Source organism: Nicotiana tabacum, chromosome 11 (genome assembly GCF_000715075.1).
Source record: "Nicotiana tabacum cultivar K326 chromosome 11, ASM71507v2, whole genome shotgun sequence".
In the NCBI taxonomy this organism is placed as follows: domain Eukaryota; kingdom Viridiplantae; phylum Streptophyta; class Magnoliopsida; order Solanales; family Solanaceae; genus Nicotiana; species Nicotiana tabacum.
The window spans coordinates 172176630-172194298 of NC_134090.1; the positions used below are offsets into that span (position 1 = coordinate 172176630).

At 34.7% G+C, this 17669-nt stretch overlaps 1 protein-coding gene and 1 non-coding gene across 3 annotated transcripts; one reads left to right on the plus strand and one right to left on the minus strand.

The window, feature by feature from the left end:
• Positions 1–1088: 1088 nt before the first annotated feature.
• Positions 1089–14591, minus strand: LOC107779364 (folylpolyglutamate synthase-like). 2 transcript variants are annotated; one of them, XM_016599788.2, is made up of 17 exons: positions 14386–14591; positions 14141–14176; positions 13452–13597; positions 13289–13354; positions 11764–11873; positions 11400–11460; positions 9839–9922; positions 9656–9712; positions 9486–9546; positions 8592–8638; positions 8388–8465; positions 6204–6368; positions 5814–6113; positions 4286–4364; positions 3956–4102; positions 2472–2632; positions 1089–1483 (listed from the first exon to the last, which is right to left on the minus strand). In XM_016599788.2, the coding sequence occupies exons 1-17, from the start codon at positions 14558–14560 to the stop codon at positions 1424–1426; spliced, it is 1833 nt and encodes a 610-aa protein (XP_016455274.1). In that variant the 5' UTR covers positions 14561–14591; the 3' UTR covers positions 1089–1423. The 2 variants fall into 2 exon arrangements, with proteins under 2 accessions (XP_016455274.1, XP_016455273.1); XM_016599787.2 differs by having other exon boundaries at positions 2472–2638.
• A 477-nt stretch (positions 14592–15068) lies between these two features.
• TRNAV-CAC (transfer RNA valine (anticodon CAC)) lies at positions 15069–15142 on the plus strand. The gene has a single exon. It is a non-coding gene; the product is annotated as a tRNA-Val (tRNA).
• The last annotated feature ends 2527 nt before the right edge of the window (positions 15143–17669 follow it).

The window sequence follows — 17669 nt, forward strand, 5'->3', positions numbered from 1 at the left end:
CTTTCACATTAACTCCCTCTCCCCTTTTTGTGTCGATCTCAAATTGGAAGATAGCAAGAGAAAAGAGAAAGACTATCGAAAAATTGTCGAATTTTGGTTGAAAAATTCTACGTATGCAATCCGACTTCTTCTCTCTTTCTGATTTCACCATTCGTATCCTTTTTTGACATAGCTTCGCCGGCTCTTTAGTTGCCTTGACGGAATTTTAGTAGGCGACTCATCGACTCTTTGACTTGGGGTATGGATTTTGTGAATTCTGATAGAAGTGAAAGATGGAATGAATTTTATGGAAGTTCATAGCTGATTGAGTCAGTCAAGTGACGGTTGTGATTTTTTTCCGATGGCAGTGCTAAAATGTTAGAAGAAATAGTGAAAGAAGTAAAATAAGAAGAGAAATTTTGATAAATTAGCTTTTAAAAAAGGGACTCACAGATGGCACATGTAAAATAATAAATGGTCTTAACATTTGACGTGTTCTTCTTTCAGGCAATTGAGTTACACGCAGGTTTATTTATACTCAATCAGCCGGTTTATTTATACTCAATTGATTGAGTTGAGGTGCTAAAATGCAAAAATCCAAAGTTTAAATATCGGCTTTAAAATCTCTTACAAATTTAAGTGACCACGAAGTCATTTTTCGCCTATTGTAATTTAGCTTAGGTATTCTTCATTAAGGTATTGTAAAGAGGAAAGAAGTTACGTACTGCTGATCCTTGAAAAAGTTTCTCATGAAGGAACAGGTACTTGGCAGAAATATGACAATTGTAATTGAAATTTTTTGCAAAAAAAAACGTACTATATGCTTTGGTGAAGTTAGAAAACATACACTTGAAAATGGGCACACGCATGAATTTTTTTAAGTGATGTCGAAATTTATAGAAGAACTGAAATATAACTTTAATTATCATACTTTTAGACAAGAAATAACATTAGTGTATTGGTTTTGTTGAGCCTTAAGTTAGAAAATGTCTTGAGTTCAATTCTATTTCTATCACAATTTTTAACCACAAAGGCTCTCTCAAATATTTACAAAATAAAAATGTGCTAGCTGAGGTTTAAACCTTTGACCTCTTAGAGCAAAATCATGCACATAACCAACACACCAAGACACAATTTATATCAAGTGGTATCATTTTTCCTACTAATCCGTTTCCGTACAGTATTAATAAATATATTTAGTAAAATTTTCCGACAAGCGGTGCCGCGGTAAGCGTGCATCTGCCCCTGTTAATACATGAAAAATCAATCTCCAACTTCTTACCAAGAGCATGACAGCCAGGTATAAATTGGAGCTGGTAACTGAGTAAAACTTCAGGGCAGTTAATGGAAAAAAGATCTATCGAGTCTTCCCCGTTCTCTATTGAAACATCAGAAGCAAGAATGAACGGAAATGGAGAGAGTATAATTAGGCATTGCTAGCAGCTCACTTCTTGACTAATTTCAGAACGTCACCCACGAGATGTAAAGAACCTGTCACCAGGACCTATATAAACAAGAGAAACATTAACTAGCATATATATCTCTTTTCTACAATTTGTAAGATTTTCTTGCACGCATACTGGAAAGTGAAAACCATTTAAAGGGCAGTCTGGTGCACTAAGCTCCCGTTATGCGCGGGGTCTGGGGAAGGACCGGACCACAAAGGTCTATCGTACGCAGCCTTACCCTGCATTTCTGCAAGAGGCTGTTTCCACGGCTCGAACCTCTGACCTCCTGGTCATATGGCAGCAACTTTACCAATTACGCCAAGGTTCCCCTTCAAAGTGAAAACCATTTCTAGAAAGAAAATCTAAGCAATTACTGCTTTCTATATAATATGATAATAATAACACGAAACTGTTATGCAACAAGGACTTCAATAAGAGTATATTCCCTGAAAATCCTATTTGTCTATTAGTACTTAATTAGCCACAAAATGACCAAATTTGACTTGCATGATTTTTATTTTTCAGAGAAGAAATAGACAAGATGATTGATAAGTGTCAAATGAGGGAACATCAATGACCGACATGCAGTGGCGGAGCCACATTCAACCAAGGGGTGTCAATCAACACCCCTTCGCCAGAAGATAACTTTTTTTTTTAATCTATATTTACTATACGTTGACTCTCCTTAACTTTTTGGTATATCTAATTTTTTATATTTCGACACCCCTGGGTGAAAATTCTGGCTCCACCACTGCCTACATGCTCTACATTTTCATTCATATAAATAGACAACGGGGAAAAATTAACAATAGTAAAGTGAATCTAATGATGGTATTTCGTGTTACGCAAGTGTTACATAGAAAAGTGAACATTACTTACCAAAGACGACGAAAAGTGAAAATTAAATTTTGGATGGAGGTCGGAGGGAATGGTAATTGATTCTAATAGAACTTCTAGTTCAAGTATGCCATTCTCTCGTATCAATAAAATTGATTTCCTCTAATTCTTGGTCAGACAAAAGTTATTCCATTGATTTGGCATTACCTGGTAGCGACCAGATCGGTTTTTGCGAACAGTGTCCCTCAGCCAATTTATTGCTATTGGGAGTGAAGGAAACACTTTGCTGTTCTCACAACTTCGAGCTCCTTTTTCCGCATCATCTGTTACTTCTTCGTATATTTGGTCTGTATTCTTCACATCATTTCCTGCAACTAAATAGACTCAGTTAAATGCAGAATTTATCTTTTAGCAGTCAATTATGCTTCTGTTTCAAGTAAAGTGTTTTCTGCGTACACACTACCCTCCCCAGACCCCACTAGTGGGATTTTACTGGGTTGTTGTTGTTGTTGTTCAAGTGAAGTGTTTGAAAGCCATTAACTCCAATCATAAAAACAATCTCCACAGTCCACACACGTGTGGCAGTATTTGGATCTTCTATATCGATAAATACAATGATAACAGACACGTCGAACAACAGTTATATCTAAGTGATGCCAGTACGCTATATAATTTAGCATACATAAGCATACAGAAAGGTTAATCACCCTATTAGTTCCTTAGAGGTCCACTAAAACAAAAATAAAAGGGAAAAAAGAGCATATAAGCAGCTTGTTGCTCAGTATGACCCCCTAAACCACATTTCTCTAACTGAATCAGTAATATTAACCTCATCATACTTGGTGAGATATAACGGGATTATGTTTTTTTAACTGTTAGCAGAACTATTATTCACTGTCCTGCAAGATTCGGACAGTATAGTTGGACATATGACAGAAAATGACTTCCATGACTTGTGTAAACAACATTTAAAAGTGAAGCACCCATAATTGATGAGAATAAGGTAAGTGTTCTCGTTAAACATTAAAACATATCTAGTGGTTGAGGTGCATTTCCTAGGAGGTGATGAAGTATTAGACATGGTAAAAGTATGCAAAAAAGGAAAAAGCCAAAACATTAGGAATTTTTCCAAGTAAATTTAAAAGCTGGTAATCACTAACTGACTTGTGTTAGCTAAATGCAAGATACTTCCTTTGTAGCCCACTCTCAGTAAGTAACAAGTATGATAGTTAAATTTCAAGAGACTAAAAATATATGAAATATGTCAAACTTATAGTGCTTCCTAATGTACCAGCAATAACCAACCTAAGATGATCACTAATGAAACTTCCATTTTAACCAACTTGGTCTATCTTTTTCTTTCAACTTTGTATATTTTATAGAAAGAGTATATTCAACCTTTTACAATAAATAGAAAGTAACAAAACTGTTGGAACTAATCAAAAAAACTACAATGAATCAGATAGATGCACATCATACTGAAAAGAACTGTATCTTGAATATAAAAATGCGTGCAAATTCTCTACTAATATTAAAGGATTCTTCCAAAAATTATTATCAAGTCTCACAAATATTAATCATAGTTGAAACAAAATTAGTTCCATGATATTTGTTAATGAAGAGAAAATATTAGCTTTCAAAATATTAACTACTAATAAAAATGTTGACTATAGTTTACTATGATTTCTAACCTTTTTCCCCATGAACAAGGTTTTCCCATATTCTTTGTAGAGTCAACTGCCATGAGAGATCAACTTGAGTATCAGTTGGCATTGAGGTACCCACCTTGTAATATACTGATACGTTAGGTACAAAGAGTGCTTTCTGGAAGTGTACTCCTGAAATATTAGACTCAATGTCAAACTCCTAAACTACATAAGAAGTTGCAAAGAAAACATTAAGCTCACTGGGCTATAGTATCATTATCATTCAGCATTAAATGACCAGAAGATTTCAAGAACTTTATCTTTGTTAGTTATCTAAAGGAATACATGGAAGATTGATTGCTTCCAAGTAATTACCATGATTAGCACACGCCCTCATCAGTCTTGGAAGAAGTAGTTGAGGATCCCTCACCGACATACAGTTGAAGAGTAAGAACTGCACGATTGCATCATTTCAGATTTAGCAGCGCAAAAAATAATAACAGTATATAATCAGCATTTCAGGAAAATAAAACAAAGGGCGACTGAGTGTAGAATAATATCCTTCCTATATGTACTTACTCTCTGGTTATTAATATAAAAAGTAAATGCATAGCTTAAACAACCCCCCCCCCCGGTTACACTTTTTAGACATCAGATATTTATGTTTATAAAACAACTGCTTATTAGTCTGCAGTAGAGATCCAAAATATTAGACCAATGCTTGGAAGGACGATTGAACCTAGATTAGCTTTTTAATAATTTACTACAAAAAAAATTCATAGATTAGTTTATTTAATTACAATAAAATTCATATGCTTGCGAATCATCTGAGAAATATATTTGAGAAGTTGTATCACTTTTCTTTTTCTTTTTCTTTTTTTTATATGTGTAGTCGTATCACTTGTTCATTAAAGATTGAATGAGAACAAAGGGTGTATTCGCCTCAAAACATAATGCTGAGACAAGTATCCAAAGAATAGTCTTCCAGTCATCAACTAAGTTTGAGAGTCAGGCCTGCCAAAAAGATCTGTACTGATAAAAGGGGTTACATAGATCTCTCATGAGTCACACCCAAGTAAATTTTTTGAATAATTAACTTAAAAAGAAGTTGAACTTTTTTTGAATTTTTTAAATCTTTAAAGTTTTACACAATAATTAGTGAAAATGGTGCAATCATACAGGCTGTCATATGAATTGCGATAAGGGAGCAATAGTCACATATTAGAATTAGGGAAAGCTAAGTTGCATTACCATCATGTACTACAGCTTTATACATATTTAGGTTAGTACTAGGATAAAAACACTTGTACCCCACATTCTCCTAATCTTTTCTCTCGTCTTTGAAATGGCATCAGAGCAATTGTGAGAAGAAATCTTATTTTTCTTGCTACGCACCAATAGCAACAAGCTCTAAATTCATAAAGCAGAACTCACCAAACTGCACCCTCATCAACGCTGTGACACATTATTAGTAATTCTAGGTAGTCTGACACCACCTTTTTCACGCGCCAACAAATGGACCATTGTCGAGCGAGATGCAAAGCAGATATATGATACTGCTGAGGTCAACCCTTCATCCCGGCCTCATCCATTTATATTTTGACTTTTACCAACCAACTCTTGTGACACATGCTGCTCCAGCAACAGGAAGCACTTTCTTGGTAAACCATTTTCAGTCTGTTAATATCCAGTTACTAGCCTTCTCTCCATATTTAAGGTTGCAACTCTTTTTTCTTTTAAATTTAAGCTTCAAATCAACACATCACTTTGAGCTCTCTTTAAGCAGAAGTTTGGCATAATTTAAATTGAACTCGTGCTTTTTAAAATTCATACACTAATAAGCAGCATGTAGTCCAAATTAGCCATACAAGGAATCCTTCAAATGAAATTGAGATAAGCTTACTTGAGTTGAACTTTTCTTGGATGCTTCATGATGGCCCATCTCTACTGAATCATGTGAAGCCCCCAATTCATTATGTCCTCGATTACTCCCATAGGAATTGTGCTGCTTGTAATCTCCTTGGATTGCCAGAGAAAACCATTTGGCACATACATCCATGCTTTCAGGACTATGGGCACCATCGAAGTAGAACACAAGGTCCCCTGAGCTTTCACTCTCTATAAGTTGGTCAGGCACAATTTGTGCACGGCCTTGTAAAGCAGCTGTTGCTAGCCCTTTAACAAATTGCTCGGGTAGATTTGTCTATTTTGAAGGGAAAAAAACAAAAGGGTGAAGATAAAAGGAGGAAATAGAGGAATACGGAGTATACAACATGCATTAGATATCATTTACCATCTCTTTTAGGTAATTAATTTCAACATGGCCAGTTCTCTGTAGCCAAGTAGAGCATAATGCAATGGCAAGACCAGCATTTATATATTGGTGCTCACCCTCTAGCCCAAGATGTAAACCACTCAGCATGTTGGCATCAAGTGGAGCAGCTACCTCAAGATGTACCTGCAACAACAATACATGTTAACATCAACAAGAAACTTCTTAACAGAACTCTGTTCCTGTTAAGGAAAGTTGATCAGAGATCAAAGATGAGAATTTCTTCCCTAAAATGAAGGAAAAGCTGATCAGAGATATCTGACATGAGAATTTTTTCTTAAATGAATTCCCATGCTGACCTTTCATTTCAGTATAGTTTTCCCATGCTTAAAGTTTAAATCTGCCATTCTGCCCAACTTGAAAGACATTTAATCATCCAGTTAATATATTTGGATGAAGTTGCCCTTGGAAGTCAGCAAGTAAACTAGTTACTGCTTTTTTTTTATTCCTCTCACCTTTGAGCTAAATATTGTAAATTTAGTCGCTGATCTAATGGAATTCCACGTATCTACTTAAACACCAAATATTTATTGGTCTAATGTTGCCTAACACTTGAGAGTCAACAAAATTCTTCCCGCAACCAATTACAAAAGCCATTATGTTCTGTCTAGTGTCTGATACAAATATTACATTTATACCTACAGCTACTTAATTGGTTATCACCATGCTTTCATTGTGCACTTTCTGAACTCATACTTCCAGTCTTCACTCTTCACAATGAATCTTTGTCCATTTTGGCCAAATTAGACATGCTGGTGATGTGAAGTAAGTGCTACAGAAGGTATCATGAAATTTAAAGTGATATCACATCTGTCATTTTGCGGCCCTCCCCCGGACCCTGCGTGAATGCGGGATGTTTCGTGCACCGGACTGCCCTCTTTGCCCACATCTGTCATTTTGGTTTTCTAAGCTTGTAACACTCACAGATTTTAATAGTGGAGTTGAAAAATTATAAATGTTCAATAAGAGTAGAAACAAAACCAAAGATAAAGATCTCTATATGAAGTTCAATCAGAAAAAAAGTGGGTGATATGAAAAGCTCACCATATGCTGCAGATAGAAGGAAATTCCCGGCAACTACATCACTTCAGTGTACTTCATCCTTTTCGGTTCTTTTAATTGTCCAGTAATATATCTTACCAATTAAGACAACCCTCATGTACACATTGTTCTCATGTTTGATATCAATAATTTGGTTTTTTTTCTTTCTTCCTTTTTTTTAATGACCTAGAAATTTGTCTGGGGGATCACCCCTCAGGACCAGCCGTAGCCTCCAAAACGCAGGGATAATGCCCCCCCCCCCCCCTTCTTCACTTAAACATCAGGCTTAGTTCGCATGGTGCAAGGCTCGAACCTGTGACCTAGGTCACAAGTCCCTCAACCTTTGCCACTTGAACTAAGCTATGGGGGCCAATTTATAGCCTGTTTGGCCAAGCTGCAAAAATCAGCTTATTTTGAGAAGTGCTTTTTTTCAAAAGTACTTTTGGTGAGAAGCAGTTTGTGTTTGGCTAATTAGTTTGAAAAACACTTCTGAGCAGCAATTAGTGTTTGGCCAAGCTTTAAAAAACTGCTTCTAAGTGTATTTTTTTCAAAAGTGCTTCTCAAAAAAGTGCTTTTGGAGAGAAGCTACTTTTTTTCTGCTTCTCCTCAAAAGCACTTTTTTCCTTCCAAAAGCTTGGCCAAACACCTCAATTTTTGGCCAAAAAGAAGCTTGGCCAAACAGGCTATTAGGCTTTTTGTTTTTAACTCTTGGCAGCTGAATTTGGCCCAAGTAGGTGGCCATGAAGGGTGATTTGAAGGAAGGGAAGGTTGACATATGTTTCTTGGGGTGGGATTGCTGATTGCTTCTGTTATACCTATCTGGTGGAGGAGGGGGCCAGGGGGATGATGTCCTTCTTTGGAGACAGATCTTTTGTCACTTTTCCATTTTAGTGTGCCTCTCTTTAGATTCTTTGAAATGGCTTATATATAATTATCCTGTAGACTTCAACCGGAAGCTGATTAAAGTGCCAGCTGCAAGTCCCTCGAAATAAAAGACACCAGTGATGAAATCTAAAGTGCAAGGTCACAGTTGAGAAAAGGGTATAAGCATTAGGAACAAAAGGCAACTAACACTTATATCATATAAGAGAAATTTTGACTTACATCCAACTCAGAAGCCTTCTCTTCAAGCACAAGCATTGCTTCATCGGGCTGGGGAACAGTAAAGGCCGGCACTCCTCGCTATGTCAAGCACAAACACAGATGAGAAAGAAAAGAAATGAACAAGACATGAAATTAAAAGCCTAAAACAGGATGACTTTGTTTAAGCAAGGGGCACAATTTTATAAGATGTGATATTCCTCCAACCTTGAAGATTCCTGCCTTCTCTCCAGCAATTTGTCCAAGAGTATTTCCTGATGATAGTAGTTCATGCATGATGATAGAAGCAATCAAAACAAGATCAAGATGCTCCACCACGTTAATATCATAAAATAGACACAATAGAGCTCTGGGTTAAACTTAAATGCAAATGATGAAGTATGATAGATCAAACATCTAAACAGTAAGACTTGTAGAAAAAGCTTTAATGCCATTTTGTAACATTTTCTGAGGTAGATGACATCTAAAATTTCAAGCACATTCTGTAAAGTTAACAAAAAAAATTGCGGGTGATTATCCTCATTTTATATAATTAAAATTTAAACCGAAAGTCATTTACATGGTATATCCATCAACAATCTTGAGAATATTGTAACTACATATAGCAGTTACTCTTTCCTAAATGACTGAGCAGTAGTTATGCAGTACTAGCAGAATTGCAGTTGCAATCTACATTCTATAGCGTTAAGTAGAATATGCTAGCACAGTTAAGTTGTAGCATGATAAACAGACAAAGGCCACATACCAATTAAAGATAATGCTGTTCAAATCTTCTATATTAACTCCTATGGGGTAGATTCCATTTTTTGTTCCTAATTATTTGACCCAATATTCAATTTAGTCCCAACATTTGATTTCTTTCTATCCTCGGAGTTTTAGACTCCACCTGTGCAAACGTATGAATATATGAAAAGGAAGAAAGAAAAAAAGGGCAACTTGTGCTAGAATAAATTGATAAATCAAATGTTAAGAGCCGAATAATATTTAATTTTAAATTTGTGATTCAATTGTATCATCCTAAAAATTAGATGTCCTCGAAGTTAGATAATTTTAAACTAAGACTAAACAGCTTCCTAGAATTACTGAAGAAGAAACACTAACCAAGAATTTCCATGTGGTCATATCCAAGTGAAGATACACCACAAACAACTGGATTCTCAACCTGAGAAGAATAACACGCACCATCATAGTGGATATCCAAAAATGACTGACAGATTGATATAATGAATAGATCACTGTAGCAAACATTGTCCAATATGTCGACTAAGTACCACATTTGTTGCGTCATATTTGCCTCCTAATCCAACTTCCAAGATAGCAACATCTACCTGCACCACAGTACAATTCTCAAAAAATGACTAGTTCTGATAAAAATAAAGTTCAAAACTCCATTTTCGAATAGTGAATGTTATATTCAGATGCCAATTTTGCCATGGAAAGTCACCAGGACCCACCTGCTCTGCTGCAAATATTTTGAAGGCAAGTAACGCGAGGAAGCGAAAGTACGTGGGCATTGGAACCTCGTCACTGGTTCTTTCCTGCACAAGGAACACTGAAAATCACCTTTCATAAACAGTTTAGGTCAAATCATCCATTAGAAGAAGAAAATAGTCATTTTTCCTCTCATACTGTGGAGATCTGACACCAGAGTTTCATGTTATGCAAAATTTGATAGAATAAAATCAGGCTAGTTCACGTTTTCTTTTATTGAAATGCTACTAATGATGGATTATAATTACACATCTTCAGGAGCTTGACCGCAACCATGGAATATAAGCATTATAAAATTATCTATCTTGAAAATGGTCAACAAGAAAAGAAAAATTAACTTGTGACTTGCCCAGGAGCAATTTTTACAAATTACAACTAGATGAAGAAAATAAATGGACTCAGTGGAGCTGTCAAGAAATGTGAGCAATAGCACTGTTAGAGTTATTAAATTCAAGTTCTGAGCTGTGCTTATCGCCTTATCCCACATTAGAAAAAGGGTTATTACCTAGAACATGCACCTCGCTCTTTCCATCTCCACAATATAAACAAAGGAATAATGCCAACAAAGAGAAACATTTTAAAGTACGGCGAGAGATCATCTCTCAAACAGCAATGACAAAAATGAATTTCAGATGAATTGTGCTGGAATCATTACATGGCCGTCCTTTGTGCCTAACGACCTTAAAAATGGAATAGAATGCATTCTAGCAAAATCGAGCAAGCTAGATTTGCTCGCACCTCTCCCCTATTATCTTCCAGATGAAAAACTACATATTAGGATTTAGGGGCGTCTTCAACTGATTAATCAGTGTATGTTTTATTGAATAAATTGCTTTTTCATAATCAGTGTTTAGTCATGACGAGAAATTTTCTTTTTAAACAAATATCCACACATTTCTGAATTAGAGTGATAAACTTGAATGTACTATTCAATGATCACTCATTAAACAATCAAATGAGTATAATATGCACATTATGAGAACAATCTCACTCAAATATCCAATGAATTATGAATCGTGCGTAAATGGCCCAAGAACATGATAGAGACTTGAAAAGTCATCTTAGATTTAATTTTTATAATGTAACTGACAACCCATCGAGTAGAGTGAAGATGACAGTAATTTATATGTCTGAAAAGTATGCTGGCGTTTCCAATTTAGTTAGGATTAAGTACAAAGGAAGGAAAAAGACCAGGTCGTGCATCAGGAAGGAGCTTCACTAGAGTCGCTCAAGTGCCGTTGGCAACTCAAGTTAGAATAACCACACTACATAGGAATTTTTCAGCAGCACTTGTCAAAGAACCAGGTTTAGATTCAAAAACTACTCATTAAGCAAGAATTCTCTTGAATATGGCAAATCATTCTTGAGTCATATTTACAAAGACTACTTCGGGTTCTGAGGTTCAATCAAGAATATTAATTGTGCAAGAGAAGTACTACATATAACTATCATTGTGCCTAACACTTAAAAGGGAATGGAGTAATTGAATATATTAACATTCAAAAGAAACATTAATTTACTTGCCTTGAATCTATCGAAACACCACCAGAAATATGCCAAAAACTTCTCTTCACATATGTCCATACTGAAAGAAACCAAGTTTAATGACAGAGTTATCAATCGAGCTTTAATGCAAGCTTAAAAAATTCAAAATTTGATATCAGGTGGAAGAAATCAAGAGTCTGTTAGCAATTTATATCTTATATCAACATCCAATCACACAAGCAGAGATTGAGAAACCGACAATCAAGTACTCCAACATGACCAACACAATTTCACAGCAACTGGAATAATGTTAAGTTCTTATTTAAAAAATGGAAGAAATTTTCAATTTTAACTGATCTAGAATACATGATGTTCCTAACATCTGTACAGAAAACTCACTCACCCATCCAATCGGAATCGTTCTCTAACATCAATGAGGTGAGGAGATGTAAAAAGCCCGGTACGAAAGCCACAGTTGCGCAATATAGACTCTGTGAAGACGCAAGTTGAACCCTTCATGACACGCATAACAAAAAACAATGAGGGATACAAACCATTAGTAAACAAGTTGATATTACATGCTTCTTCTGTGACGCTATAGCATATCAAAAGCAAAACTTTTGGAAGAACGCTTAAAAATAGAAATTAGCACAGAATAGACTGTATATCTTGTCTGCATTAATATTATGCCACAAGCATCCTTTATATCTCCAAAAGTAATCAGTATATTTGCCAATATTTTCATTTTTACAATCTTAGAGCAGTATCACTAAATCTTTTTTGATCAGATAAGGTAACTTTTATTAAGAAGCTTCAAAAAAGTACCAAGGGGGTACTTTCACAGTACAAGCAAAACATCATAGGAAAAAATTACAAATAAATATTCTACAATTCCATAAAATCTAACAGCTGCACCAAGTCTCCTACTACCCTTTCCGTACACCAAAAATATAGATTCTGCAAACAATTATTTTTCAGCGTACGAATTTGGGTCCTCTGATCTTCAAAGCATCTTTTATTCCTTTCTAGCCAGATGGTCCACATGATGCATAAGGGAATGGTCATCCACATCTTTTTATTCCTTTTGCCTACTGATTGACCCTGCCAACTTTCCAGCAGGCTTCTAACACTGTTTGGCATTGCCCACTTCACACCATAGATGTTTGGCATAGCAGTATCACTAAATCTGATCAATATCAAGAGTACTTTTAGGTAGAAGTTGTTATAGCACTTAAATTTGACTTGCAGCAACAACCAATGTTAATTTTTCAACTGATCCAACGATTTGAATGGGCATAAGGGATAAGCTTAAGATAGTTGACGCATATAGTTTACAATTTTATAGGCATTTGATAACATGGATTACATTAAGAAAATTGGAAATCCTTCCCAAGGGAAAAACTAATAAAAGAATAAAACAAGAAGAAACAAACAAAAGAAAGAAAAAAGAGGAAATAGGATTATACTTGTTAAATGAACAAACGACATTCAAGCAAATAACTAGAGAAGTGCTAAGAAAATAAAAGACCGGAACATAAGTTGCTCGAACTTTGAAGGTGCAAAACATTCTTTCAAAGCTGTTGGAGATATGCAAACATTTATGAACGAGATATCAACAAGGTCTAATAGGACACTATGATATGTTACCCAACCCCAATTACTCAAAATCCAAAATCCCAATCAAGAATAGGTGACAAGATTCAAACTTGCCTATGAAAAAAAGGCAGCCCGGTGCACAAAGCATCCCCCATTCACGCAGGGTCCGGGGAAGGGCCGCACTCCCTGGGGTGTGATATAGACGGCCTATCCTAATACAAGCATAAGTGGCTGCTTTCACGGCTCGAACCCGTGACCTATAGGTCACACAGAGACAACTTTAACTTTGTTCCAACGCTCCCCTTCATATTAGAGCATGCATAACTCATTACCTTTCCTTTGGTACCTGCAACATGGATAACCTTCATCTTCTTAATCGGCTCTTCTAGCTCCAGCATCTGTAACCCATTTCAGTAGAAATATCACTCAGCTAGACGCATATCAACAATTCACCAGTATATAACACGGGCAAAGGGAAAGAACAAGAAAAACAACCTTGATATAGTCAAAGAGCAATTCAAATTTATCGCCTTTATTGCTCTTATCAGCTCGACTGCGTTTTGTAATTAATGACGATAATGCCTCCATTGCCTCTTCATATGGAGACATAGCTGGTTTTGTTTCATCCTTACCTTCACCAGCTTCACCAATCACCAATCACCAATCCAATCAGAACAAGTACATTGATAAATAAACACTAGTAATCATCAACAGAGACATATCCACACTGTAACCTATGGATTTTCATGAACCCGAATGCTTTTTCCCAAACCCTGTATATGTATTAAGAAATCCACTAATTACCTAAAAATATTCCACAGTGATTTCAGTTATTGTCGTATATTAACTTGAAGTCATTATAGGAACTCATAAGACTTCAAATCCAAAATCGGCTCCTGATCATCAATTGAAAAGCAGTAAAAATATTGCATGTCTGAAGTATATAAATCAATTAATCAACTACAAATCCAATTAATTGGGATCAATTATATAAATCCTGTGTATCTAATCTCAAAGATACACTTTTTCCTCTAATCTCAACAGATTCACTTTTTCCTCTGGCTGTCAACCTACCGCAACCCTCCTATTTATTCAAACTTGGACCAATTACGCTTTGTGAAGCTTATATAGGCAGTGATTTAGAAAACAATAAATCATTGGTAAGTAAAATTAGGGGCACGTACCTTGAGACATTTTGATTCGGACACGAGAGCTGAAACCTGAACAAATAGCACAGCAAACCAATCAGCGCTATAAAAATGGGCACATACAAAATTGACCCAAAAAGTGTATAAAATATGTACTATATGCATATAATATCCATATTTATAGAAAAAAAATTGTCCGCAATTAAAAATATACATTTCTGTTGTTAACTATATATAAAAATAAAAAAAATAAAAATAAAAAAAGGGCAGCGGCGACGAACCGGAAATCTGAGGTGGAGGTGGAGATGTGAAGCGTAGAGTTAGTGGGTGGAGCAGAGTACTGAGAAGTGGCGGTTGATGGTATGATGATAAACTAAAAATGCGACTGGGTTGGTGATTGGAGGATTGAGCTAGTGGACAAAATGTATAATTAAAATTTGTTCTCCCAATTTCCATGCACTGTCTTTTTCTCTAATGATTATCTACTATTCTTACCAAATTTAACGCTCGTTTCCCCATAAAATAATTCCTTTTTTCAAAATTCTTTTCACTTTATTTCAGAATTAATATTTGGACATGAAAATTTTAATTTTTACTTAAAATTAAAATTTAAAAAATTCTAAAAAAATTATTTTTCAAAAGTTTCATTTCAAAGCATTCACAAAAATGTAAAAACAACTTCAAATTGTATTTATATCCAAACACAATTCTATTTTTCAAATATTATTTTCAACTTGAAAAATTATTTTACTTTTTTTAAAAAATTTACAAGTCTTATGTCCAAACGCCCACTTAATTTTGTATAAAAAAGGAAACAAGATTCTTTCACCAAACAGCAATGCTAATTGATAATTCTATTACTAGTAAGACGCATTTGATCCTAATATTGCCCAAATTAGTTGAATACGTATTTATAAATATTTGATTTCGTAGTTTAAATTAAACGACATCCTTCTTGCAAGTTGTCTGGGTGGTGTAGTTGGTTATCACGCTAGTCTCACACACTAGAGGTCCCCGGTTCGAACCCGGGCTCAGACAATTCTTTATTTTTTTTTAACTGCCTATGCCTTATTCTAGTTTTTCTCATTCAAAACTAGCTCAGTTTCAAAAGTAATCGAATTTTAGCCATTTTTCATGTAAAGATAAATCTGAGCGAAAACACTATTCAAAACCCGAAAAATACGCCAGTATATTATACTGGAATTCCAAGATAAGTATGTTGGAACTCCAGCATAATATGATGGAGTTCCAGCATAAGTACACTAGAACTCCAGCATAATATACTGGAGTTCCAGCAAGTATAATTGTCCAGTATAATATACTGTAGTTTGGAGCACCGGTGCTCCAGTCTCCAGTATATTATACTGGAGTCAGCAAAGTATACCGGTCCAGCATAATATGCTGGAGTTCATATACAAGTGCACCGAACTCCAGTATATTATGCTAGGCCGGTCTCTGTTGCAGCAAAATAGTGGCTATTTTTCATTGACTTCGTACACCGCTGGCTATTTTTGAATGACCAATCCGAAAACTGGCTATACCGTGTTATTTTTACCATTAATCTTAAACTATTTACTATTTAATGCCCAGGCCCAAACTATTTACTACTCTTACCCATGGGACCCAAACGATTTACCCGTTTTTTTCCTAAAACATGTTATTTCTGAATTCACGGTACCCATTAAAGGGTAAATATGTTACCCCAATTCGTATCAAAATTATTTCCGTTTCATCCATAAAAGGTTGAATTCATTGTACCCATTCAGTTCAATTTTTTTCTTATAATAGATGCATTAGTGTTTATACATAAAATCGTTAAGTGGGTATTAATCACAAAGACGAATCAGCCCTTAGGAATCCGATCATCTATTTAGTTGTGAAACCCCTTCCCCCACTCATGTTTTTCTTTATCACTTTCTTGTTTTTTCCCCTCTTTTTTATTTATTTATTAAGTTTGTCCTTTTGTGTTTGATGAGTGCGAAAAATTGCAGTATGGAACTTATATCCTTAAATTTATTTTTGTTTTTTTATGCTAAGAAAGTTATACAAATTGCAATTATTGTTTATTACCTTAATCATATTTAAAGTGGGTGTTGTTAGATATTGCTTATAGTACCTTCTGGAAGTTCATACTGAAATTTGATAGTGGTTGGAGCTGATTTGAGGTGATTGAGATCGAAATTTTCAGTTGAAAATCGAAGAACACAACTACAATATACCGCTATGGTATACAATATGAAGTAGGAGTACATAGCTATACTGCAACAGTATACTATTATAGTTTACAATATACTGCAACGGTATATTGTAATAATCGAAGAAGAACACAGTTACCTAACAGTATACCGCTACAATATACAATATATTATAGGCGTATATAGTTATACTGCATATACTATAACAGTATGTTATAATAGTATACACTATACTATAATAGTATACACTATACTATAATAGTATACTTATTACACGTAAATTCACTTGCCTTTTTCCCTTTAATTTGCTTTAAGCTTTTACCCTACGTGAGGGGCAAATTGAAATGCAAAAAATATATATTATAGTATGATATATAATATAACGGTATACTCTTACAATTAGATCCTTTTAGAATTTTTTGAAATTTTTATTGACAACTGATATTATTTCAGCTTAATAATTGAATAAATTTTTTTAACTCTTTACGTACAATTGTATACCCTGTTGGTATAGCTATATACTATATTGGTATCATATGTTAGTTAATATTTTTTTGGCTGTATCAACTACATTTAATTGGTATACAATTTGAATTTTCTTTAGGAATAATATAAAAAAAGAATAATAAAAAATAGTGAACACAGTAAATGAAATTACATTATGAAGAGAAAAAGAATATAAAAAAAAAGAAGTTAAATGAAATTAGAAAAGGAAAAAAGAAAAAAACAAGAAGAAAACGAGAAAAAAGAAAAGGAGAAAAGAAAAAAGAAAAGAAAAGAAAAGAAGCATAGAAATAAAAAAAAGAATTGGAGAATAAAGAAAAACAATTTCACAAAACCTACTATTTACTTGTTTTGTTTCTTTTAACACTGTACATATAGTTAGTGCTAAATTGGTAATAAAATAATTATTTAACCAAAAAAGAAAAAGAAAAAAGGCAAACGATAGCAGCATAATTAAAACAATAAACCCAAAATATAAATAGACGTTGAGCCAATCTTAGGGCAGTGGTATCAAAGGGGAGAAAGGTTGATCAAACACCATCACGTGACTAAGTTGAATTAAATACCTTTGCCCTCTTCAAGCGCAAGTCCAGCTAACTTGCCATCCTTGATTAAAATTTAAATGCTTTTAAAAAAACTGGATAGGTTTTAAATAGCACCCTTAAAATCGGCTACCTAATGCAAATCCTACAAAAAATGGGGCATCCATGGCAGATATCAGGATGAAATTCAGGATTAGCTTGATTTAAAGCTACTAATTGAAGTTAGCCATAATTTAAAAGTCAATCGAAATCAGTCACCTTTTCATATAAAAATAAAATCTAAACAAGAATACAATTCATTAAGATTCAAAAAGATTCAACAGA